Source organism: Netta rufina (assembly GCF_964035555.1).
Source record: "Netta rufina genome assembly, chromosome: 7".
Taxonomy (NCBI): Eukaryota; Metazoa; Chordata; class Aves; order Anseriformes; family Anatidae; genus Netta; species Netta rufina.
This window is the reverse complement of record NC_140130.1, coordinates 32004901-32029510: the sequence shown is the minus strand read 5'-3', so window position 1 is coordinate 32029510 and position 24610 is coordinate 32004901. Positions and strand designations below refer to the sequence as shown.

At 40.1% G+C, this 24610-nt stretch overlaps 1 protein-coding gene across 1 annotated transcript; it reads right to left on the bottom strand.

The window, feature by feature from the left end:
• Positions 1 to 1748: 1748 nt before the first annotated feature.
• On the bottom strand, positions 1749 to 23344 carry SEC23IP (SEC23 interacting protein; the record flags this gene model as incomplete). Its single annotated transcript, XM_084290226.1, has 19 exons — positions 1749 to 2866; positions 5242 to 5330; positions 8195 to 8357; positions 8941 to 9126; positions 10000 to 10102; positions 10578 to 10733; positions 11410 to 11616; positions 11814 to 11909; positions 12266 to 12436; positions 13026 to 13144; positions 13712 to 13920; positions 14520 to 14661; positions 15199 to 15288; positions 15601 to 15721; positions 17052 to 17141; positions 17491 to 17684; positions 18037 to 18232; positions 19684 to 20219; positions 23173 to 23344. 18 exons carry the CDS (start codon positions 23342 to 23344, stop codon positions 5249 to 5251), a joined length of 3033 nt encoding a protein of 1010 aa, XP_084146352.1. The 3' UTR covers positions 1749 to 2866; positions 5242 to 5248.
• Positions 23345 to 24610: the final 1266 nt, after the last annotated feature.

Sequence of the window (24610 nt, the reverse complement as noted above, 5' to 3'; positions counted from 1 at the left end):
TTTCCTAAGGAACTTGTTTTCAGTGAAAGATCTTGTTTCATTCAGCTGGGAATCTTTTGGAGTTGTGTTGGATTTCTTGGAGAGGCTCCCATTTTTACCTTAGCATTCATTTATAAACATTTTCCCGTGAAAATTAATTCTCCATGTAAGACCTCAATGGAGAACTTGATCGTATCAGAGCCTGCACAAGCATATGCACGGAGGACCAACAAGATGGGACCTTTCACTGGAAACTGAATAGCTTTCCCTTTATATCTTTTTTCACCCCAATTTATTCTTTACACTGTATAGTGTGCCCTTCACTTCCGTGGCTTTGGGCAAGTCATCCATAACCTTTTGTTCCGCATGCATTCTCTGTTATAATGTTATGAGAATTAATTGTTTAAGAAAAAAAAAAAATATTAGCCCTGGGATCACCTCAGAACTGATTAAAGTGTAGCAAAGAAACTTTGAATTTTTTGCAGATAGATTACATAGCTAATAAGCTTAATTAGTGGTGCCTACACAGTTATGGATTACAAGACCTACAACTTGTATTTAGAAAAATATGTGCTGTGTAGGGTCTGCCTAGTAAGTTGGTGCAGCACACTCACAGGACTTCTGCTGATGAAGGAATAGATGCATCTGTAGTAAATTTAAAATCACCCTTTCGAAAAAGAAAAAAGAAATTGGAAACGTTTTTCATTGTTTTACATTATCATTGGTTACATAGGCATCTGCTTTTAGATTCAAGAACTGTTTTTTTTAGATTCAAATTTCTATTTACAAAACTAGAACCAATTCTAATGCTACCTTCCCAAAAAATGTTTCTCTGCTCTAGCTGCTCCTCACTCACTTGCAATTTGCCCCTGTGCATTCTTCCATTGCAAAGCATGCTCCTCACCAGCCAGGGTCCTTTGCAACAGTTCTCACACATTTATTAAAATTTTACTGTATCACAGTCCATCAGCTTCAGAGTAATATAAATGAGTGAGTAAGGCACTTTCAGAGCTATGTAAGCCCATATTTCAGAGCTATGTAATTCATCAGATTGTTTAGTGTTACACAGAGTTGAAAAATCCATCCTCATGATACCTAAGATGAAAATGAGGCCACTGTTTTGTTTCCTTTTGTTTGCTGGAGGGTTTGTTGCATTTTTTTAATATATTATTTCAATTCTATCTAACAAAGCGAATTGTGAGGCTCACAAAACTTGGTCTTTAAAGGTCTACAAAGACACAAACATGTTATTAAATTAAAAAACAAACAAACAAAAAAAAAAAAAACACTTTGACAAACTTGCTTACTTGCTTCACAGAGCAAGACAGACTTTGACAAACTAAAGCAAGTCCAGTGAGAACACCAAGATGACCACAGAGCCACAGCACACTGCATGAAAGGAGATGTCAAGGAAAGGCTTGAGAAGCCAAACAGGAAAATCACATTTTCGTCCTCAACTATCTCATGTGAGGATAGATAGAAGACAGACAGACTTCTTAGAGATGCACAACGAAAACACAAAAGGCAACAGACAAGCTCCACCTGGGAAATCACAATCATATATTAGAAAAAAAACAGCAATAGCAGTAAACATAAGAATAGGGCCCAGAGAGGTGATGAATCGCCATCTTTGAACAAGGCCCCTAGCCTTGATTTAAGCTGACCCTGCTTTGAGCAGGGGAGTTGGTCTAAGGAACCTCTCCAGAGGTCCCTTCCAGCCTACTCTGTGATGAAATACAAAACTTTGCTGTAAAGAGCCATGGGAGGTAAGGTATTTTTAATTATAATAACCAAAATATATACACAAGAATGTGTATTTTACATATACTATGAAAAAAATACTGCATTTCAAAATGCATTTACTGCAATAACAGAAGCAAGTAGTCAGTAGTAAGGTTAAGTCATTAATATTATGAAAAGCCACAATTTGCACGTAAGTTGAAGCTAGAAGAAAGCTACAGAAGCTCAGTATTCAGAGACACAAATTCAAAGGATTTCACGCTACCCAACTCATCTCAACTTCATTACATGACAAATAAGCCTGGACTGATGCTCTCGACCTAGATTGTTATCTAGCACCTGTAAGCTTCAGATTCCTGTATTTACATTTACTATTTTGAGATATTAAACTCCGCAAGGTCAAGGTAAGTATTTTATTTCTCACAGCTGCAGCCTAGTTTCACTAAAATTACATTAATTACTAGACCAAAATGTTATTTTAAATTGTTCATTTCAGGAAGTGTGAACACTGAACTAGCTGTAACAAACTTCTAACATTTCCAAAATCAAAGATTCATTTCTACTTTAAAAATAATAAAACTCAAAACAGAGGCTTAAAAAGGTCTTTATAAAATCTCCGTAACACTTACAATAGTAAGAAAATGATTCTGATTGCTAGTTTTCAGTAAATAGGAACAGCTTTGTGTCATCTGTGTTAAAGATGGTTATAACTACAGTTCACATTTCATTATTAAAAGGTGGACCAACAAACGTGTCAAGAAAAGCAGATTATTGCTGTTTCTCAACTAGTCCTTTTTAATAAGGACATGCTGCCTTGATAGACAAAGCACGTTTGACAGCCAGCTGAGATAGAAGGAAGGAGAGAAGTAATGATTTGCATGCCAAAGAACCTCTTCAATGATCACTTTATATTTGGCAACTGTACAATTAAACTGATAAGATCAAAATCGTGTCATTTCATCCGTCTCTCCAATGACGGCGCTGATCTTTTCAGAAGTTTGCTTGAAGTGACACAGGAAGGCAGAATCCGAGTGACTTCTGGACTCCAGGAAAAGAGTCTGCTGCTTATCCTGTCACCTCTGACTATGAAAATACTAGACATTCTTCGAAATGTTTTTCAGCAGATCTGTCAGACCAACAGGTATGGCTGTGCAGAGAAAATAGAACATGCACATAAGAGGAATGTGAAAATACCAAATTTTGAATTTCTGTAGTAGTACTAATAAAATAAAATATGCCAACATTCAATTTCAAGAGAAGTTTAAAAGATCAAAAAATCCATCATCCTTTTTGATCAGTTTTTAAACACAAAAATTTCCTGAAGTCTTCTTTTTGTGTACGCAAACAGGCAATTAAAATTATAAAGAGAAAGAGCTTACAGCTGCTCATAGGATATCATTCACTGTTCATTTCAATAAGCTACTAGATTCTTTAACTTATGGTTCTAAGTTATCCTGCTGTATTCAGAAATAAAAGTACTTAGTTTATACTTCAAAGCTTTAATATGCTGCTGTATTCCACCCCACAAACAGGTAAAATACCTCTAGTACTATTTTATCAGTGAGTAGAAGCAAATAAATACTGGTGGCTACTCACCAACTGCCAGTGCAACTGCTTCTTCTCATACATAATTTTAGCTGAGATAGAAAATTCTACTGACTTGACTTAATTAAGAGTCAAGAGATACCAACCAATTTCAAGAAAAAAAAAAAAACATCCCAGGACAGAAGACTACACAAACATACTGTGCGACAGATACTGTACACGAGATCTGGTCCCCTACCTCCTCTTTTTGCTTACCAAATTCATCCTTCACGTAAAGGAGGCCAACCCCACCTGATTGCACAGGTTGCAATTTTCCTGATTGCAATTTTCCTTTTTTCCTACTGCAGAATACTTACACAGGAATATTTTATACAATGGATGCGGAGACGTTTCTCCTTATGTAAAAAAGGCTCACAAGGCCTTTTGTGAGACGCCTCACAAAAAGGCATCTTGTAGCACACAGCCTTCCCAAGATACTACTTTTCATTACATGCATCCCAGGGGGCCCTAGATGCCCTCCCATTTAAATGTCTGGGATCTGATTGTACAGCATTTGAGGCTAGCATTCAACCAAGGGCTAAGAAAAGTTCCGAGTGATTCCTAATGGTATTACAGCTGCACAGACATCCTTGTCTGTGCTTTGTCGCATGACATCCTGCTAAACTGTGGAGTTCTCGAAAATACAATTATCCCAGTGTCTGCTGAAGCTAAGCAACAAATCCACTTCTGGTTTTGTAGTGATGAATTACTACGTCCCATGCCCCCCAATTGAGATAGAACATTATTTCTGTATCAGCGAGTTCCGTATAATTTCACCCTAAGCTGTCATAAAGAAACAAAAGCAAAGAAGAATTGCACAGCTATGACTTGAGTTTCTGCAAAAGCCATTGTGATAACTGATGCACTATTGTCAAAAGTGTGCTGCTAGCGTCTTCTTCCTACTATTTAGGCACACTAAATAAAAATAATGCACTTGATCAGCTACAACACTTCATTAAAAAAAAGATGCTATCACCTGACTATCAGAAGCATTCTGAAGACTAGAAGACTACTAACATGACATAGTAAAGTTATCTAGATTATTCCTCTGAAAAGTATTTCTCTTCACGTCAGGTATTTATGTACCTTGACACCATCAATTCTTCTGAAAAATGGAGAATTACATCAGAAACTATCTTGTTGTACAATTCCAAAAAGGCATCACAGTGCATATTTCTTGCCCCTTGCCTTTCAAAAGAGAATAGTCTTCTCTACCACATCCAGTGATGCAAAGTAGTACAGCACAGATCCTTAGCTAGGAAACATGCAGCTTAAAATATAATTACCTGCAAGTATATTTCACATTTAAGATGCTCAATTATACGGTGCATTTAATTTTATTTCAAAGTGAACCAAATTCCATGCTACCACATTTCATTTGTTCTGCTGAAATTCTTAGCTATACAAGCATAAAAGGGTATCAGTAAAGGTCTCATTCATTAGTTTATCAATATCAATTTTAACAGCTTCTTAGGTGAGAAGTGACTTTTTCCCTGGCATCCATGTGAGCAGTTGGTCAACCAATACTATAATTGCACATTGCAACACTGGAACACTCTTAGTGCTCTTCAATCTACTGCACTGTAAGTGAAATTTCATCATATCCACTATCACCAAGTTTTCCTATTCTCAATCATTTACTGAACAACTAGACTAAGGAAGAAACAGACCACATTTTAGAGTTGTACTGGCAACTATCACATCATACCAAGAACTGTATCAAATACCTTTTGGGAAGGGAAGGGAGTACTCTAAGACTTCCCCTGCATTTAAAAATAGAAATTGTTTTTTTTTCCAAATCAAAATCACACACTTTGCAGTTACCTGCTTCATAATTTAAACTTCAGAGGAAAAGGGGAAAGTAAACAGATCTTAGCTGCTGTTGACTTTGATGTAAGAATTTAAGTCATATTAGAACAAACTTACGAATTCACGTACCCATACATCAATGTTGTGGCTGCTCAGGATTGATATTCATAGTCCTGTATATTTCTTTGAGGAACAGCAAGGCAGTGTCTTCAGATGCCCTATGGGGTATTAAAAAAAAAAAAAAAAAAAAAAAAAGGTTAATTTGGTACAGCCCATATTCTGTCTTGTAAAGCATACTTCATCCCACCCCAGCTCCCCAGCTCTCTAAACTGTCTGAATTAACTATCGCCCTTGACCCTCTCTTTTGGGACATGGCCTTAGCTCTACCAACTCCCTTTCTGAACCACAATTCTTCATCTGTTTTATATCATCTCTGCTGTTATCCCTAGTCTATGTGTTTACCTTTTACCAAAACATTTTCCCCCACCTTATCCTCCCTAACACTTATTAGGCTGGAACTTGAAATTCCCCTCTCTATACACTCACTTGTCTCAAATATCATATCACTGTTTGTCTGCCATGGGCTCCTGAATATATTCCATCAGCTTGTCAAAACTTCCCTATTTTTCTTACTCCACTGCATCTATCACTCTAGTGTCAAAATGCAGCTTTCTATCAGCAAAATCCTACTATTTCTCTCCTAACTGGCTGACACCTTCTTGTAAATAAGATATATTAAATAAACATAACCAAGGCTGTAGTAAATATCCACAGCCATCTTCTCCTCCCTAGTACCATTAAAAAAAAAAAAAATTCTCAAATCATTTAAAGATTAATGTAATTCAAGTGCCATGTTTCCAAGTTGTTTTACCTCTGTTAAAACTTCCCCATTTAAGAAAGTTCCAAAGCTGCCGGAGTTGTTAGATAATAACAACATTATCATCAAATAATAAAAATATCAAATAATAAATTTTGGCATCAAAAATGGCAGAGGGGCTTAGAACTAGATGATCTTCAGGGTCCCTTCCAACCCAAGCCATTCTATGATTCTATGAGTAACATCTCATTGCTTTTAAAAGCAATTATGTAGGGAGACAGCAAAGAAAATTTAGATCATCGTAACTGCGATCCTCCAAATGTGAAGAACATCATTCACAGAGAAAAAATACAGAATTCAACATGCAAGCTAGGGGTCTACAGACATTTTCCATAGTTGAATCTGGATATGGCAGCCACATTTCTTGATTGTCTCTGCTATTAAACAACCATGAAAACAAGTGAGCATGAAACAAGCATGAAAACAAGTGAACAAATCATCATCACCCTGCTCAAAACAAATTAAAAAAAATCACAAATTTGGGTCATGAGTTAAAGGGGAAAACAGAAGAAAATGGGGAGCCAGTTTTTAAAACCTGGAATTGATTGTCTGCCACCTGGTGGAACAAAGCTCCAATTCCTTCAACTCCACCTGTGAGACAGCACTGCCACCACTGGGTCACCGACTGCTCGGGGAGCTCTGCACAGTGCTCAACAGCACTGCAGCCTCGATACTGACCTTAATAAGCCCCTGCAGGTAATGCCTTCAAATTCTGTATTTTACCCTCTGAAATAATGCCTACCTCTAAAAATTATTAGCTATTGGAAATAAATACCTTAAAGTAATAGTAATAAACAAAAATTAAGAGCACCGCTTGTACAGCACCTGCTCAACTCAGAAAGACTGAAAGATAGAAGTGTTTTGTTTACTTAAAGACAAAAAAAAGTCAGTCCCCCTTCACCAGTATCATTTTGCGTAGGTCAGCAACTGATATCCAAGCTTATTACGTATAAAGGTGCGTTGTCACGTTGCCAAATACTGCTTGCATACCCTTTGTTCTACCGTTCCCCATCTTGTGTATGTTCATGCGTGCTTAATTTTATGGCAGTAATAGAATACGTAAGACAACATACCAATAAAAATAAAAAAATAAAAAAAAAAGACAACTGACTGCCCAATGGCAAACACAGCAGGTCAATAGTAACTGCTATTCCTATAAAAGGAATTACAACTTTCTCCATTTGAAATTTATTCACTTAAAAATAAGTAAATCCAAATCCAGATAAGGCAATGATGTATTGCAGTGTATTACATGACACCAGAATCTGCTTCTTAATCCATAAATTGTTCTGTGTATGAGTGAGTACTGTATACAAGAGTCAAATGATAACCATCCAAATTTGCAGGAAGATCCACCATGCCTTTTTCTTCCTTTCTTTTGTTAATCTCTGATAGCAGAGCATCAATTACACTTCAACATGAAGAGGTAAAGTTTTGTAAAGCATTGTAGCCTAATACAATTCCTTCACAAATAGTTTTCTTTGAAAAACTAGAGTTCATAGAATCACAGAATATCCTGAGCTGGAATTGACCTCCAAGGACCATTGAGTCCAACTCCTGGCTCCACACAGGATCCCCCAAAAATCAGGCCCTGTATCTGAGTGCATTGTCCAAAGACTCCTTGAACTCCAGCAGGCTCAGTGCCATGACCAGTGTCCTGGGGAGCCTGTCCCTGCACCCAACCACACTTTCAGTTGGCAAAATGTTCACCAAGCTCTCCTTGTTTTGAAAATGATTGTCGCTAAAGCTATATATTTTGAAGTTTAAAGTTCAACAGACCTGTATGCAAACGTCTTGATTACAAACAGAACTACAGATTTTTTTCTTTGTGCTAACACACGATTTTATTTGAAATGAAACTAGCTAGTCTAGTGACATCTAGGTGGGACATCTTGACACCAAGGTTCCTGGACAGCCAGTTTGCCTTCTTACTTGAATGTCTCAATCATATAATGAGGACCTCATGTCCAACTGGACAGCCATCTTTTCAAACATTTCAAATACTAGAAAGGCGCAGAAAAGTCAGCTCTCCTAAATCACGTGCATACACTGACACCTGGAACCAGTCTGAAAATGTATCTGGTATAAAAACACAGCTATTTTTGTCAAAATGTACTCAAAGCATTAGGGCATAATTTCTGACATTTAAACACAGACAATTACATCAGAGAAGTAGTATTTATAGAATCACACATTTCCTCTTACCAGTAGCACAAATGACTCTGTAAAGCGAAAAGGTATTCATTGAAGCTTTCTATTGGTTTTTCTTGCAGAACATAGTCAATGCGACGTCCTCCATTCAGCATTCCAACCTTCACTGAAAAATCCTCATCTTTCGGAGGTTCTGGACTTTCAGTGATCTTTTCAGCTACAATTACAGATTTTAAGATTTCAACTATTTTCAACCACAGCCTGTTTCATTATAATTAAGAAATATCGTTCATTTTCCCTATTATAGTTTCCAAGTGCTTGCAATAGGACAAACTTAACTGACTAGCACGTCACTCCGTAATTCAGAAATCTACTGGAACAATAAGCTTATTTCTTTCATGGCAGTTTAAAGCATTTGTTTGAAGAAAACCCACATAAAGGAACCACATAAAGGAATAGCTAAACCATTTAAAAAATAAACCTCACTATTTGTACACAGACTGATCCAGTCACTCCACAAACAAATATTTTGAAATAAAATCAAAACTGAAATAATATCAAAACTTTTCTACTGGAAAGTTGAAAGGTTAAACAAACTGAAGCTCTTCAATAAAAGCTGGCAGTATTTCCTTTTTTAAAAGGGAAAAAGGAAAAAGATCTTACATTTAATATGAATACTCCAAAAACACATAGGCTTCCTTAATGGAGTCAGGAAAATCCGTATCAAACAGGAGCTAGGATACTCAAGTTTTATTAATTTGAGAACAATAAATTATAAAACCAGAGATGTGCCCACATACCTTCTACCACCTGCTTTTCTTCTTCCTCTTTAATTTGGTTAGCTACTTTCTCCAGTTCTGCTTGTAGCTGAGTCGAAGATGTATGAGCACGTGCAAATTCATTAAGGGTCTGCCAGGCACTCTTCAAAGAACTGATAAAACCCTGTTTCAGATCAGATCCCATACGAGACAGAGAGTCTTTCAACTCTGAAAAAAACACCACAGTAGAAGGATTTAAAGTCTTAAACTAAAACCAGAATGATTAAACTCCATTCTACAAACTTCCCAGTTATTAGGAGAAACATGCATGCTGCGTTGTGAACGTGAGTTTCTTGCATCTCTACTCCATTGAAAAAGATTAGATGAAATATAATTAATGCATAATTAATTTCTCATTGTATGGGTCACTGAGTTAACACCGTCACAGGCAACAGTCCATAGGCAGGTTCCGAAGGGTCCATAACACTACCTACCCCAGCCAATCCCTCAACGCAACCACCCACAATCCCTGCTGACATCCTACACTGAAGTACGGAGGAACCAGTCCCAAGCTCCAGCAGAGCAGAATAGAAGTGATGCCAATGACTCTTGCTGTCGTTGTGAATTTTGAGAAACACTCCCAAGCAAGTCTAGCCTGTAATTCTGTTACAGCTCAGTAAACGTGTCAGCAGCAGCTTAGGTGCCATTCAGTACTGGTGGCACTCACAATTGCTCTGAACTTCTACAGCAGTGACAGTCAAATAAACGGCAGAATTGACTCTCCTTATGTAAGTATGCAAAATTTAAAATCACCTTGATCTGATGCGTACTCACAAGCAACAAAAATCCAATCTCTGCCCATCAAGCTATGGAACTGCCTTTTTCATCAACATTTCCAATACTGAAAAGACTTGGAACAAGGTAAAAACCATAGTAAATTTAGTTTGATTCTCATTTTCTCAGAAATTAAGGGGAACAGAACAAGTGATCATGGAGACACGTATCGAGGAACACCCACCAGTCTCTTGAAATTTTGCAATATTCTAATGCATCAAATAAGTTAGGAGTGAGGGTCATATATTAAGTAAGTTTTCTTTTTACCTAGATGAAGCCTTTTTCTGCCTTTATGATGTGGAATAAGAACTGGTTTTAAATCCAAGTCTTCAATGATCATTGGTTCTAACCTGTAAGCTACTGGATCCAGCTGTTAAGAAACAGATTGACATTTAATTACCTTAGAATTTATTCTAACCAACTTATTCTACCACTGTTTAATTCCTAAACAGGACAGGACAGAAGAGGACAAATGTAATGCATTTACAGATTTATTTTTTTTTAAACATATCCCAGAATCAATCTAGAAATTAAGAAAAGTCCTGTAAATGGCTCAAACACAAGCAGTTTCAATCTCTTCTTGAAGATTTTGTAAGTTAATGAAAAAAATATTGTTTAAACTCCAAAATGAACAGGACAAATATCATCAGGATATCTACAGGTATGGAACTTATAAGCCAACACTATTTCACTTTTGCTGTAAAGATCACAAATATCTGGAATGTATGTTCCAGATAAGTCTTTTGAGAAATGTACGTGGGGGAAAAGAGGTATAATGCTGAAAAGTTTTAACTTAGTATTCTATATTGTTGTCTGCATCAGCTGAAGTCAAATCTCTTACTCACTGGATGATAAATATTGAAGAAACCCTTGCAGGTCGGAAGCCTGTAGTTTTCATCAATCTTTTCCAGTCCTCGCACAGTAAGGAACACGCCAATAGGAGAACCAAGAGCAAAGAAAATATCCGGTTCGAAGTCCAACGCATTGTAAACTACCGAAACCTGCCAGACAGAAGTTAGACAAATAATTTCTCAGCACTGTGAGCTAGTTAATATCATGCTTAGCTAAGAAGGAAAAACAAAATGTGTATTAAATCAACCACATGCTCACAGTACCTCCAAGAGGTTTCAGCTGCACTCCCATACTAATACAATAGTACGCTATAGTATCACAATGCTTTTCTTTTAAATCTTTAACTACAAAATATATAGTTATATAAACATTAAGAATTTTTTTTTTTAAGTTTATTTGAACAGGAAGCATTCGAGGCTTGATATCTGAGTTAACTTTGAGGTAAAACAAATATAACATCACATATAGACCGATTTAGGCTACTATGTTAAATATACAGCCACAGAGCCCTTCAGTGTCATGGCATTCACAGACTTTTGATTTTGGAACAGAATTCTTTTTATAGCTCATTTGTTGCTGAAAGTTTTTTAAAAAAATAATAACAATTGTACTGACATTCTTGTTGTAGTTTTGTTTTTCAGTAATCTAACCCATGGTCCCAGCTCTCCCTCCCACCAGAGGGTAAGGTTCTACATAAACATCCCTTGATCATTGTACAAGAGTTAAGTAGCACAAAGTCATCAACATGTTTAAATAAATAAGAAGAATATATGATAAATAAATAAGATTGTTTCAGATTAATCATTTCAATTTATGTAGTCTCACCTGGCCAGTTCCAACTTCAAAATACTCATAGTCAATGTTCACAGAAGAAACAGATGCACCAAATGGGAGCCTCCTCTTTGAGTGCTGCTGACCCGACTCCGAAGGGGAAATAGAAGTAACTGTCTCTTTTGCCTTCTGGGAAGCTTCCTGAGTTTGGAGGGTGGCAGCCAGTACTGCTTTCTTTTCTGCTGCTGCTTTCTTTTGTTCCTTTTGAGACAGGTTTTACAGTCAGAAGAAAAAAAAAAAAAAAACAAAAAACACTTTTTCCCCCACAGTTATCAAAAGCCTTCTCATATTTTCATGATGCTAAAAAGCACGTTAAAGAAGAGAAGCTACTCCACAGTGAGAAAGTCAGTTACCTTTGCTTAACAACTCCTTATTTCACTCCAGAAAAATATATTTACCTGCTTGGCTGCTCTGTCTTTTACGAAATTGGCTATTTTCTTTCTTGGTCCAAGAGGTATCCCCATTTCCTTCAGGTCATCAATTGTGCACATCAGCTTAAAAAAAAAAAAAATTACATATATACACACATATACACACACACACAAGGTATACTTTATAACTTTACTAGCAATATATATTCCTCACTATCAAATCGATTTGTTATTTTATAAAGCTACAGAAATTACAAAAAAATAAAAACCCACGATACACAGTGACATAAAATAACTGATGAAAAACAAACAAACCCAAGTCACGTAACATTTAGTTTTCATGTCAGGCACTAATTATCTTTCCTTTGCAGCTATTTTCATTCCTGATGGTACACTAAACAAAAAAGCAAACAAAAACACCAAATACCACTACATCTGCACCCTGTCAGTCCCCAGAAGCCAACCGAACAGTACTGTACCAGAGACTCCATGTCAATTCGCTCCTTTTCAAATGTGCTTGCATAGTCTGATAAACTAAGCATTTCCAGAGTCTTCTGCAAAGTAGGAACATCGTCATCTATTTCAGGCTCACAGAGGTCATCACCAGAAGTAGTAATTGAGGAGCCCAAGGAACTGGTATCTTCAGCCATCTTAAAGGGACAACACAGAAAGAGAGTCGCATCACTGGACAGTGAAAAGCCAATATGCAGCAAACAAATGCAAATTTAATTACTTTATCTTAAAAAGGTTATTATAAAATAAGCTTTGTTAACTTACGCTCATTTTTAGTAGAGAAGGGTACAGATTTTCTACTACTAATAGACCACCAAAATATATATTTAAAAATTACTAAGAGAGGCAAAAGGTTTCTTGAGCTTTCCAACGCTCAAACATACTTATTTATTTTTAATGATCAAACAACTGGTTACTGCATCAGGCTTGACAACAGATAAAATTTCCTTCTTACAAGCCTCCCCTACTGTTCTCATACTGCGAAAACCCAGTTACATGTCCATAAGGGTCAAAGCTCATGACCAAATCCCATGACTGCTCTACTTGGAACTTCAGAGAGATGCAAACAGCTTGTAGTGATACTTGACAACGTTTACAAAATGGCACATTAGTGTTAACATGTCAAAATGCACTATCAGAACCTGCAACAGTATTCCAGCTAATAAAGCCTAACAACGTAAGAAAGTATCAGATCTATTTGACTTGAAAGACTAGCATGCAAGTTACCTGTTTATCATGAATAGCCACATCCTTCACAGTCCCATTAACACCAGAGAAAGCCCCAGTATTTACTGATGAAGCCAAGTCCTTCTGGTTAGACAATATGTCAAATAAAATCAAGGAACCTGGAAACAGGAATTAAAGTTCCTTTAAGAAAAATTACAGATTTTTCTGTCCCTAAGTACAAAGCAGGGTTTATATGCAGCGGTAACAGCAATGCATAGACTGATCACAAGAGATCAATGCACTATCAATCCACGCACACAGGAACATGACCATTCTCAGCAAAAAGCAAACAATCTGCTCATGTGTAATAGTTTTATGCAGTATAAACTACCTTTCCTTAACCATCCTAGATTACCAAACTGGATGAAAAGTCCCAGCCCAAACCCTTATAAATAGCTTTACTTTACTAAGGAGGTTACCCCCACCTAACATGACACCAGATAACCCATCAATTTTTAAACACAAATTAGACATTAAGTCTTCATGAAGCAAACTAATGCAGGGACCAATATACGTGTATCCAGGAAGTATGAACTTCTCACAAAGCTTTATAAACATAGCTATTGAGTGGTGCTTAATTTTTAGTTAGCAGTATTCTGGAAGACAGTCACAGCTTAACAACAGTTCCATTTTCCTTACTGTAGGAATGCTGGTTTTATCCTAAAAGAGTTTTTCTAAATAATTACCTAAGCTGTGTCCAGCCACAGAGACTCCCCCTTTGAAGTCTGGGTTGCGACTCATGAAAAGTGCATACAAACGGTTCATTTCCATCCCTACTTTATCCACAATCGTCTGACAGTAGGTGGGGCTGTTGTAAAACAGGATGTCGAGGAGTGTCTCGTTGGTGAAGTGGCGCAGCCGCCCAATGCTCGGCAAAGTGATTTTCTTAATGTTCCTGGTAGTAACACAGAAGCATTAGAAGGATGAACACGTTTAAAGAAATGCAGGTAAGTACTTTGCTAGCTTTTGAAACAATTTCTAAAGCTGCAGTTGAAATACCACAGATATGTTCTTTACAGACACCTTTAAAAGCATATAGCTTTCTGGCCTGATTGCATATTCATACATCAGTGCACTCTGCTGATAGGACGTATTTGAGAAAGATGTGGCTCCCTTTTTCTCCCCCACCCTCCAGGCTGAATGGGTGCCTGAAATAATCTCTCTTCAAATGTTGCTGTCACAAGGAAGTTTTGTGAAAAGATTGGTAAGAGAAGTGGAAAAGAACTCAAAAATTAAAGAGGAAAGTAAGCATGAGATGGGAAGAGAGGCCTTAATGGGGTGAAAGGCATGATGATTTGCAAGTTGGAATTCATGTTAGTATTGAAGTAGAAATATTCCACATATTCCCAGCTTTCCCTATACTCCACATCAAAGTGTCAATTACAAAACAATTTGTGATTCTTTTTGTGACCCAGTCATACACTTATTCATCTAGCCTAATAAGTGTATTAACTTCTCTATTTACTTCTCTGAGTCAATAAACAACCTACTCACCTGTCTACACCCGTTGCATCTCCATGCAGAGAGCTATGCCAGTGAACTGGGAGGAATTCCACCCTGCTCACTTTACGTTCCTCTAAAGATTTCTTGAAGTGAGTCTGTAACAACTTCAGAGAAACAGTCCTAAAATCATCAACTGTAGAGAAGCAAAGTCATGAAAATCCAGTGGTAGCAGCACTCAAGTAACACACAATTACAGGTATTCTCTTCTCCCCCCCTCCTCAGTTTCAACAAACAATCAAAATACAAATGAAGGAAATTACAAAGCGGAAAAGTTTTTGCAAATATTACTTCTATAGCTATAAGAAATATAGGTTTTTTGTCTTTTAGTAAGCTTCTATTTAACATCACAAAAAACACATTTTTACTTCATGACCAGACGTAGCCATCTTAATTCATTCAACCATCCTGGAGTATATTAGAAAAAAAAAAAAAAAAAAAATAAGTTCTTCAGTCTAACACTGAAGAACTCATAGCAACAATTAAAGCTGTAAGTCTGACTAAACAAATTCTACTTTTGGAAAATAACTGGGAAAAAAAAAACTACCAGAAATTGAACTTAACAGTAAAAAACTTGCCATATTTATATTTTTGAAGACATGTTTATATGCGTAAGAGATCTACTTTTCAACAGTTAAGAATAAAATTGCCAATTAAACAAGGAAAAACTTACCACATTCAACAATGCTTCTAAATCTCAAGTCACATACAGGACCTATGCCATGAACCATAAATACTAGATGGTCAATTTGGGCCATTTCTCCTGGAGAAAGAGGAAAGGAAAAATTTAGAACGCCAACATTTACTGCAGCAGTGAAGTTTAGAATCAAGCTACCTTACTTGCTCCATAACACCTATTGCACAGCATAGGGTCAGGAAACCATGCAGCCCACAAGACTGCTTTGATCAAAAAAACACCACCAAATAACCTCATGCAAGCAGCTCAGATGAAGGAGCAACCTTAACTTCTAGGCTCCAGGCACAAACAGTGCATTGCTGCTCCACCCACTCCTGTCCAGCTTCTGAACTGAACCGACAGCTGAAGCTGCTGACCCCCCACACACTAAGCACATACCATCAGGAATGTCATCGTGGTCATCATCAGTTCCCCGTTTTACTACCCTTGGTCTTGCCTGACCATCTTGAGAGGTGCCCCATTCATCTGGCGTGGCAGAAGGCTGGAACTGAACTATGACCTGAAAAAGAACACATTTTCCAATTATACATACAAAAAAACATATGTGATTTGGGTTGGTAGTCTAAAAGCGTTGTGTGGTTTAACATGCTTTCTGTTTGATTGCTTAGCTTGCATATGAAGCTCAAATGATTTCTTCAGTTAGCACACATGAAAAAAAAAGTCTTACAAAACCCTATGGACTATTCCATACAGCTTCCTCTAAACTGGACTCCAAAATAAAGCAGATAATTTTCATTATTTTGAAAAGCAACCATATGACTTAAAGTAACCACTACCTGAAGATGCTGGCCTGCTCAGTGATTCTGAACAATTTTAATTCCTTAGGCAAGCAGCATTCAAGCTCCTCTTTCCTGGACTCCAGTGCCCACTTTTCCTTAGCAGATGGCTATTTTTTGTGAAGACGCTGACCACTATTTACAGTTATTCTATCTCAAGGTGAAAAAGTGAGCAGTGCTTTTCAGGGACGGAAAACACTTGAAATAACCTGGGAGCACTAAAAAATGATGAATTCAGTAGCATGACTGTTCATAAGACTTATGTTGACCCTGTACAGTCTGACACTGTGGTTTAAATGCTTCTTCTCCAGGGTTATTACTGGACGAAATTTCTAAACCTACATTAACACGTGGTTAATGTAGGAGCAACCCTGATTTTTTAGCATTTTCAGTTTCATTTATAACTGCATCTGTGATAAGGCAACAGTTAACAACACTAGTAAATAAGAGTGAAGTCCACAGTTTAATCACAAGAGACTATCAGCAGAGCATTTATAGTATTAAAAAAAAAAAAAAAAAAAGCTTTGAAGTTATTCTAGAATCACAGAATATCCCGAGTTGGAAGGGACCCACAAGGATCATCATCAAGTCTAACTCCTATTCTACTTTCTCATAGCCTAAAAATAGCTGCAGTGGAAGACTTCTCATGACTTAGATATGCAAACTAATTTCCTTACAGTTAGATTAATGCCCTTCTCCACATGAAAACTCTTTGTTTTAATTACTTTCCATTTGGTACAGACTGTTTGAGGTTAAAGTAATTTAAATTGCCTCCTGTTTGCTGCCAGTTATGCTTAGTAAGTGTTTCAACTAATCTACACCCTTTTTCTTTCTAGATTTCAGCAAGCACTTTATTTTAATCATGTGACAGAAAACTGAAGCAAGCAGGAGTTCAGTTTCTATAAGCATTATCATCTTTAATACACACATAATCCAAAACAATAAATAAGTAAATTTCAAGCAAGACTAACACCGCATTCACTTTACGCTCTCATCCACATGTGCATTCACCCCTGATGAATCCTGTGAGAACCAATTGCCAGAACCTATTACCTTGGGATTGTGCATAACAATTGTCTCCCCATTTGGAAATTCAAGTCGACGGTGCCATTGATTTGTAGTTACAGCCCTTTTATATTCTGCCTGCAACAGAAAACAAGTGACATGAAATCAGCATGCCTTCTCAGACAGATTATTTTTTGGCCCTGTGTATTATCTGTAACGTTAAGGTCATAATTTACATCAGTTTATTTATTCAAAAGTGTCACAGGTGAAGCACTACATAAGTTGATTTTCGGCAAGAGCACTGCAAGACCTGCGCATGAGAAATGCATTTTTTTAGCCACTCCACTTTCTGAAATTTGCTTACTTATGTTCCAGAAAGCACTTTTGGGAAATCATTGTAATGAAACAAAAGGAGGTAATTCTAAGGTCACAAACACAAAAAGTACTTCCAAGTTCTTCTTGAAGTTTATGTAAAAGTCATACTAACCTCTAGCTTATCACTAAAATCCTCAGTGTAAGGAATAAAGCGGCTGTCCTTGTCTCCCTTGTAAAACCACATGCACCGTCTCACTTCAGAAGGCTCTTCGTCCCAGTAGACAGCTTTCCTCATTCTGTCATACAGGTACACGTCATAGCGTCCCCCGTCAGTGCTCAGGACCACGCTCTCAGGATCAGGCTGGACTGTGACACACAAGCCATGCTCTGTTACAATCCTAACATACACACTCTTTTTAATCTTCCTCAATAATAAGCCATTAAGACAGATATTTATATTGCGGAGGAGAAGTTTCAGAATCTCAGACAATCAATGTGTAGCTACTAAAATGCTTCTACATGCTCTGTATGTCCACAGATGCACACACACAAATACACACAAGCTTTAAACAACTCCCAAATCACAATATTTACTCCAGTGTTGGCAGAGTTTAACAAAAGAGGAATGAGAAAATGATAAAGTAGTACATGAGAAAATGCGATATCCATTAGGGATGTACATCTTCACACTGACACAATTAAAATGTTCCTAACTTACCAGAATTATAGACTTCCTCTAGTTTTGCAGAATCCAGAATGCTGAATGGCATCCATACTTGCTTGTCCTCCACCTCCTTGCAGTAGAACCAGTGCGGCTGAACTGGCTCATATTGGTTCTGCAGCAGAACAGGAGGTGCTGGGACCAGTGGACCTGAAGGCCTGGGAGCTGGGAGCTGCGACTGAGGCTGTGGAAACTGAAAATACATTGTTAGCCCCTCAACCTTACACGGGTGCTTTTTTACATAACTGATTTACCTTTTGATAGGCATTCTGAGCCTTTATTTCTAACATATTTTGCAAGAACTTTATCTTTTAATCAAAAAACGTTACAGACAAGTTGTCCACTCTGTTACGTTGTTGAAAACTGAGACGTTACCAATTAACGGATGTGAATTTTCTTCCCACACATACTGTTAAAAGCTGCTACAGTCTAGCACCCTGCTTACTTAAAGACAGTAACACGTAAAATATTCTCTTATGCTTTCAAAACTCAGGCTGACCTTACTTCTGACAGCCACCAGATCTGACAATGAAAACATATTACGTTTCAATGATTAATGAGAAGAACATATCTAACGTTTTTGCATAAAGAATAATCGATTTTAACAAGAACTACCCTCAGTAATTGCTCTCTTCCTGCAAAACGAACTAGAAATGCAGATTTTAAACTTCAGCGTAGCCTCAGTAATCCAAGTAACTGATTTTGAAAGGCCCATAGTTTACGCAGTGCTGATGGCATAAAAATTGTACAAGCATCTCAGTACAATTAACAGCAAGTGATGTCAGCAGTAAAAACTGCTTTGGTCAATACATTCAAATAAACAAACATAATGAACAATACATAAAAATCAATAGAAAGAAGTCCTGAAATTCTTTTAAACTCCATGTTGTACAGGTTTTGCTGCCTTTGCTATGTTTACTGCCACTGTATAATCTTTCTGTTCCTTACTTGCAACAGCAGCCAGAAAGTTCAGGCAAAATAAAAATTATTTTTGTCAGCTTGTTTTATGGAGAGCTTGTCAGGTTATTACTAACACATTCACATTACTCTAATAATGATATTATGAAGGTAATAAAGGATGGAGATTAATGCTTTACGTCACACTCAATCCTTGACTGGTGTGTGTCAAAGAGCTTGCTGATAGATTATGTGAATTAGACCATAACTACAAAAAGCACTGCCTTCACCAGCAAGATTAGCTTGAAAAGGTATTTTCCACTGATGTTTTGTGAGAACTTAGTGATCTGATTTACATCAGAGGCACAAACAATGAACTAGCACAGATAAAACAGCAGCAAAGTGTGGTAACAGACTGGAACAAGCAACAGAACTTCATAACCGGGCTCTGCTCCTGAAGTCAGAGGCTCACATACCTACAGCATCAGGGTACGTTCAGTTCAAGGATTGGGATGTTTTCCTAAAGCAATAGTTCCAGGCTAGTTCCAGTTAAAAGATTTTGCTATAGGAAATAATTCAAGACTTTTCTGGTCTTTTTTTTTCCCTTTGTTGTTGTTGTATTTTATTTTATTTTTTCCTTTTGGGGGAGTGGGGTGGGTTTGAGGAATCTTTAAGGTACAATTCAGACTGGAAAGCACCTGAAATCATTACATTCTGGTACCACCGTGTCAGGAACAAGTCCCTTACCTGCGCCAATGCCCCTGGAGGCGTCTGGTACATCTGCACAGGTGGTACAGAGGACGGCGGGTGAGCAGCTTGGCCTGGCGGAGGACTCTGCTGCAGCTGTGGTGGAGTAAGGTAGGGGTTCGCTCTGCTGCTCAGGGTGGTGTGGCGGTAAGGGTTATAGCCCTGCGGAGACGCGCCGTGGGGGAGAGCAGAGACATTTGGTGGGGGACAGCTCTGCTGAGGAGTCTGGTAAGCTGCCATTCCCCCCTGTGAAGTTGGAGGTGTGCCGTACGAGGCCTGGGACTTGGGAATGTGTGGTGAGAAGGCATTTTGCCCATCCTGTGGCCCAGATCCCAGTGGAAGGGAAGTTGGAGGCCTGGAGAAGGCCGGTGCTCCAGCAGGCGGTGCGACTGTTGTTAGGGGCGGCTGCCCGATGCTTCCAAAGGGATCGCTGCTGCTAGGTACTTGAGAAAAATAGTTGAAAGTCTGTGGCGGATTCGGGCTCGCAGTGGTCTGACCCAAGAAGCTGTCCTCTTCACCAACGTCTGCAGAATCGTCTGCAAAAACAACAAGAAAAAGGTCACGAAAGATGCCCTGAGAGGTTCAAACCAGTCAGCATACGTATGCAAAATGTTCTGTAACGTTATCGGCTATTTCCAAAACTCTACTGGACCTCATAAAGCCAGAAGAACTACAGGTCTTAGATATCCTTGAAGATTAAATGTGCCATAATCTTGAAACAAAAGCTGTTAAGTCTTCAAAAACATTGAAAACAGACCACAACACTCATTCAGTGCATACATATAAAGCAACAAAAAGTAAAAGTTTGAAATAAGAGGCCAAAGTATGACTCAAGTCAGGACCTTCGCAAGCCAGTTTAGCAAAGAACCCTGCTTCCAGGGCACTGAAATCCGTTTCAATCTCCCTTATAGCTATCAAATGCAAAAGCAGCTTTGGTTCATTTCCTCTTACCATGAAAACAGTGACTAAGCATAAGACTTCCAAGATCTAATTCAAAAGTAGGTCTTAAATCCCAAACGGACCATGCCTGTTGGTTATGGTTCTTCATGGATTAAGGCCATTCTCACCCAACCCTTCAGCAAACCTCTCACAAGGTTTCCCACTTGATTTGCAAGGTGGCCAAAACTCATCACTCCAAGTCATTTGATGAGTGAGACTTATTCCAGTTCTGTCTAAAAGTCTTACTCTAGACCAGCACAAGAGTTAAATCTCTGGAGCAGAAAATTAAGTCCCCATCCTGCACAATTGCAGGAGAGGGCTTAAAATCATGGAAGGCCGTGACTGTCCTTTTGCATCACAAGAAAGGACATAAACCAGCTCCTGGACGATGTTTTCTGCAGTGACCCAGCTGCACCTGGAAAGGGAAGGGGCTTGACGATCTCACAATAAACTGAGTTGGACCTGGAGCAGTGTGAGTGTCGCTGCCGGCCTGCTGAGGGAACAGCACCCTGCAAGCAACCAGTGCAATTTACAGAAGTCCTAAGAGTGTTGTCACTGCTCTGGCAGGGGACAGGGGAGCAGGGGGGGGAATCCACAGAGCAGTCTCCCTGGGAAGCTGCAGTTCTAGTTAATTAACCAAAGAAGCAGCAGCTGCCATGAATAAAATGTACTGTTGTAACCAACTTTTATTTAGCTGTCTTCTCAGATGGCATCAATTTCAGGCAAGCATCACCCGTACCTATCAATTTCTCTTACTTCACCTGTGGTGTTTTATGCAGCTTTGAGGAACAAACCCCCAGATCTCTGTACATGAACCATCCTGTGCAGAACATTAAAGCCATTTAGAAGCAATGACCATCATAAATTCAGGCCTCTGGATCACCTCCCAGCTACAAGCAGAAGAGCCATTTGTACTTAATAAAGGGTCTTATTCTCACGATTGGAAGTTTCTTCTTCCCTTCGTATTTCATAAACACTGTGGAAGAGAGAAGCAAACTGCATACCTCACTGCCAGTTCTCTGCTTTCCAAAATAACCAGTTGCGGAGCAGGAAATTTATCTCACCACAATGTCAGATCACAACAAACACAGCAACGTGCTGAGGAGTTTTCAAGGCCTTTACCACATGCGCATTCACAAACAACCTAAATTTCAACTATGCTTTGGAAATTTAGTTGAACTGTCCATTTCCTAGAAAATGGAGTTGACAACAACTGTATATACACACACACAGCTTTTAGACAGAGCATGTTACTTTCTACATTGCTTTTTTTCTAATCTGCAAAATCTACATTGAAACATATACATAGACCGGCAGAAAAAGCACTTAATGCAAATGAAAAAAAATAATTCCTGTGATTCTACAGCTTTGTCATCCGGGGCAGCATTCATCTCCTACACAGAACAGTCTCTCTTCAACAGTGACTGTGTGACAGCCGCCTGTACACCCCTCACAGATGGTACCAGGCTGCCACCCGACAATCACAGGCAGCAGAAGTCCATTTCCTCGCTGGCAGTGCTCCTCTCATCCCACACTAAGGATGTTGGTTACTTCGTCTGCATTTGAACCAGAGAATGGGTCTTCTCTCCTCAAACTCCACAGCCCAAAGCACTCTTTGAGATACAACAAATTAACACACAGCCTCCAAACGTCAGCTCTCAGTTGGATGGCAAACAATTCCCGAGACCGATCCCCATTACAATTTAGGATTAAACCCCAGGGCTCGTTCCTTCTTGTTCCAAACTGATGCAAGATGCAAACTGCTCTGCGCAGCCAGGTCCCTATGCCAGCTGGCTGGACGAAGGGGCAAGGCGAGGGAGCACAGAAGCTAACAGGAAGGGGGCCTTTCCTGAAGAAATACAGGATGTGGCATAACCTCGGTAGACCTTTGGCACGGAAACTCACTCCAGCTGTAAGCCCGTGGACCTGCATCCAACCAAAACTTAAGTGAAATGGAAAGCACACAGTTAATCACACCGCATTACTGAAATCTGATCAACAGATTTTCTCCCTAGCTCGTCTTCTAGAAGCTGCCACAGGAGAGTTATCTGTGCAATGTTACCTTCCAGATTTGCCATTAGAAACTATGACAATAAACAACTTATATTTGCAAGAAAACATATATAAGCACTGAACAAATAGCATTAGTAAAGACATCAGCTAGGTACCTCAAATAAGCAGGAATAATATTCCAATGCTTTTACTCCCTCTCTCCCCCAGAGAATGTCGATCTAAGCAACATTCTGAGGCCACACTTGGCAAATATTTGTTAAGCCTACAGAGACATATTCCGTTTATTTCCTGACACATTAACACTTCCCCTACGTAAGATAAGCCAGCGCTGAAACCGAGGTTTGGATCTTGGACTCAATACGCACCGATCCGATTGAATTTAAAATAATTAGCGTTTAGAGGCCACCTACAGACCTCCACCAAGGAACAGAGGAGGAGGAAGAGGAGGAAGAAGAGAAGGAGGAGGCGCAGGGACCCCTCTCCCCCCGATGCCCCCACACCGCCCGCCGGCAACGAGCAGCCCCGTTCCGCCCTCACCCCCCCCGCCTCCTACCGCTGCCAGCAGAGCGGGGCCCGGCGGCGCGGCCGGGGCTTGGCTGACGGGGATGAAGGGCACGGCGAAGTTGAACTCGGTGGCGGAGGAGGAGAAGAGGGAGGTTGGTGCCGGTGCCACCGCCTCCACCAGCCCCGGGCTTCGCGCCGCCGCCATGGCTGCGCCCCGGCCACGTCCCTGCCCCGCACCGCCCGGCCCCTTCCGCACGCCCCCGGCCCGCCCCTAAGATGGCGGCCGCGGGCCGGGCGCGGCGGGAGGAGGAGGAGGAGGAGGAGAAGGAGGAGGAGGAGGGAAAAGGCGGGCCCGGGCAGGGCAGCGCCAGCCATTGCTGCGGCTGCCGCCTTAGGAGGAGGTGGAGAGAAGAGAGAGGAGGAGGAAGGCGGAAGCCGGCAGCCCCCCGTGCTGGGTTTGCGGGCGGCAGCTAGGGCAGCGGGGGGATCGGTGGCAGCTCCCTCCCTCCCTCCCTCCCGGCTGGTCGCCGCCATGCCGTGCGTGGCCGACTGGCTCAACAACCCCTTCAGGCATCGTGCCAGGGCATCTTCGGTGAGCGCGGCCGGACGGGCCGGGCTGCCCGAGGGGGAGCGAGGCCCCCGGGGCTGGGATGGAGGGAGGAGGGCGGCGGGCACGGTGCGGGGCTGCCGGAGGCGGCGGGCGGGCAGCGGGCGGCCAGCCTCCTTCTCCCCGCATGAGGTGAGGTGAGGGGCGGGCGGCGAACCGCAGGGGCTGTCCGGCCCGGGGAGCGGCTCCGGGTTTAAAATAAAAAGCTGAAGAGGGTTTTTGGCTCGGTGCTGCTGCGAGGTGTTCCGAGCTAGTCGTGCTTGAGCACCCTCAAGGGCTGGGGGCAGCCCTTGAGGGTGTCGGGTCTCTGCTCTACCTGCCCGCATGGCTCCTTGGTCACCGTGCTCCCTGTGAATGCTGCCAGGGCTCTTCGGTGCTAGGCTTGATCTTAACGAAAAGGACCGCGAAATAAAAATAATTCCTCAGTGACCACCCAGCGGAAGGTGGCCCCTCACCTCCTGCAGTTTCTCGCAGGGTACACGCAGCGTTTCAGAGCCCTTCTGCATTTCCAGCAGCGTTCCTCTAGTTTGCCTCAAACGGGGTAAGATAAGGAAGTTGAAACAATTGCAAACAGCCCTGAAGTTGTCTAAAATTAAGTGGTTTGCTCAGAATACACATACGTGTTTATAACTGCTTACTAAGTTAACACGTTTCTCTGTTCAGCATTATGCTACGTGATGCTAACGCTCATGTAAATGTTGTCTTGTTTTGTAGCCCAAAATCTTCCAAATTCTGATTGGGAAAAGAAGGTGACTGACTATTTCAAAGAGAAATTAAAAGAAAATAATGCTACTAACTGGGTAAGGATCTCTTCTGTCATTCTTCTGGAGTTAGGATCTTAACCTGGAACTTAGGAAAGCAGCA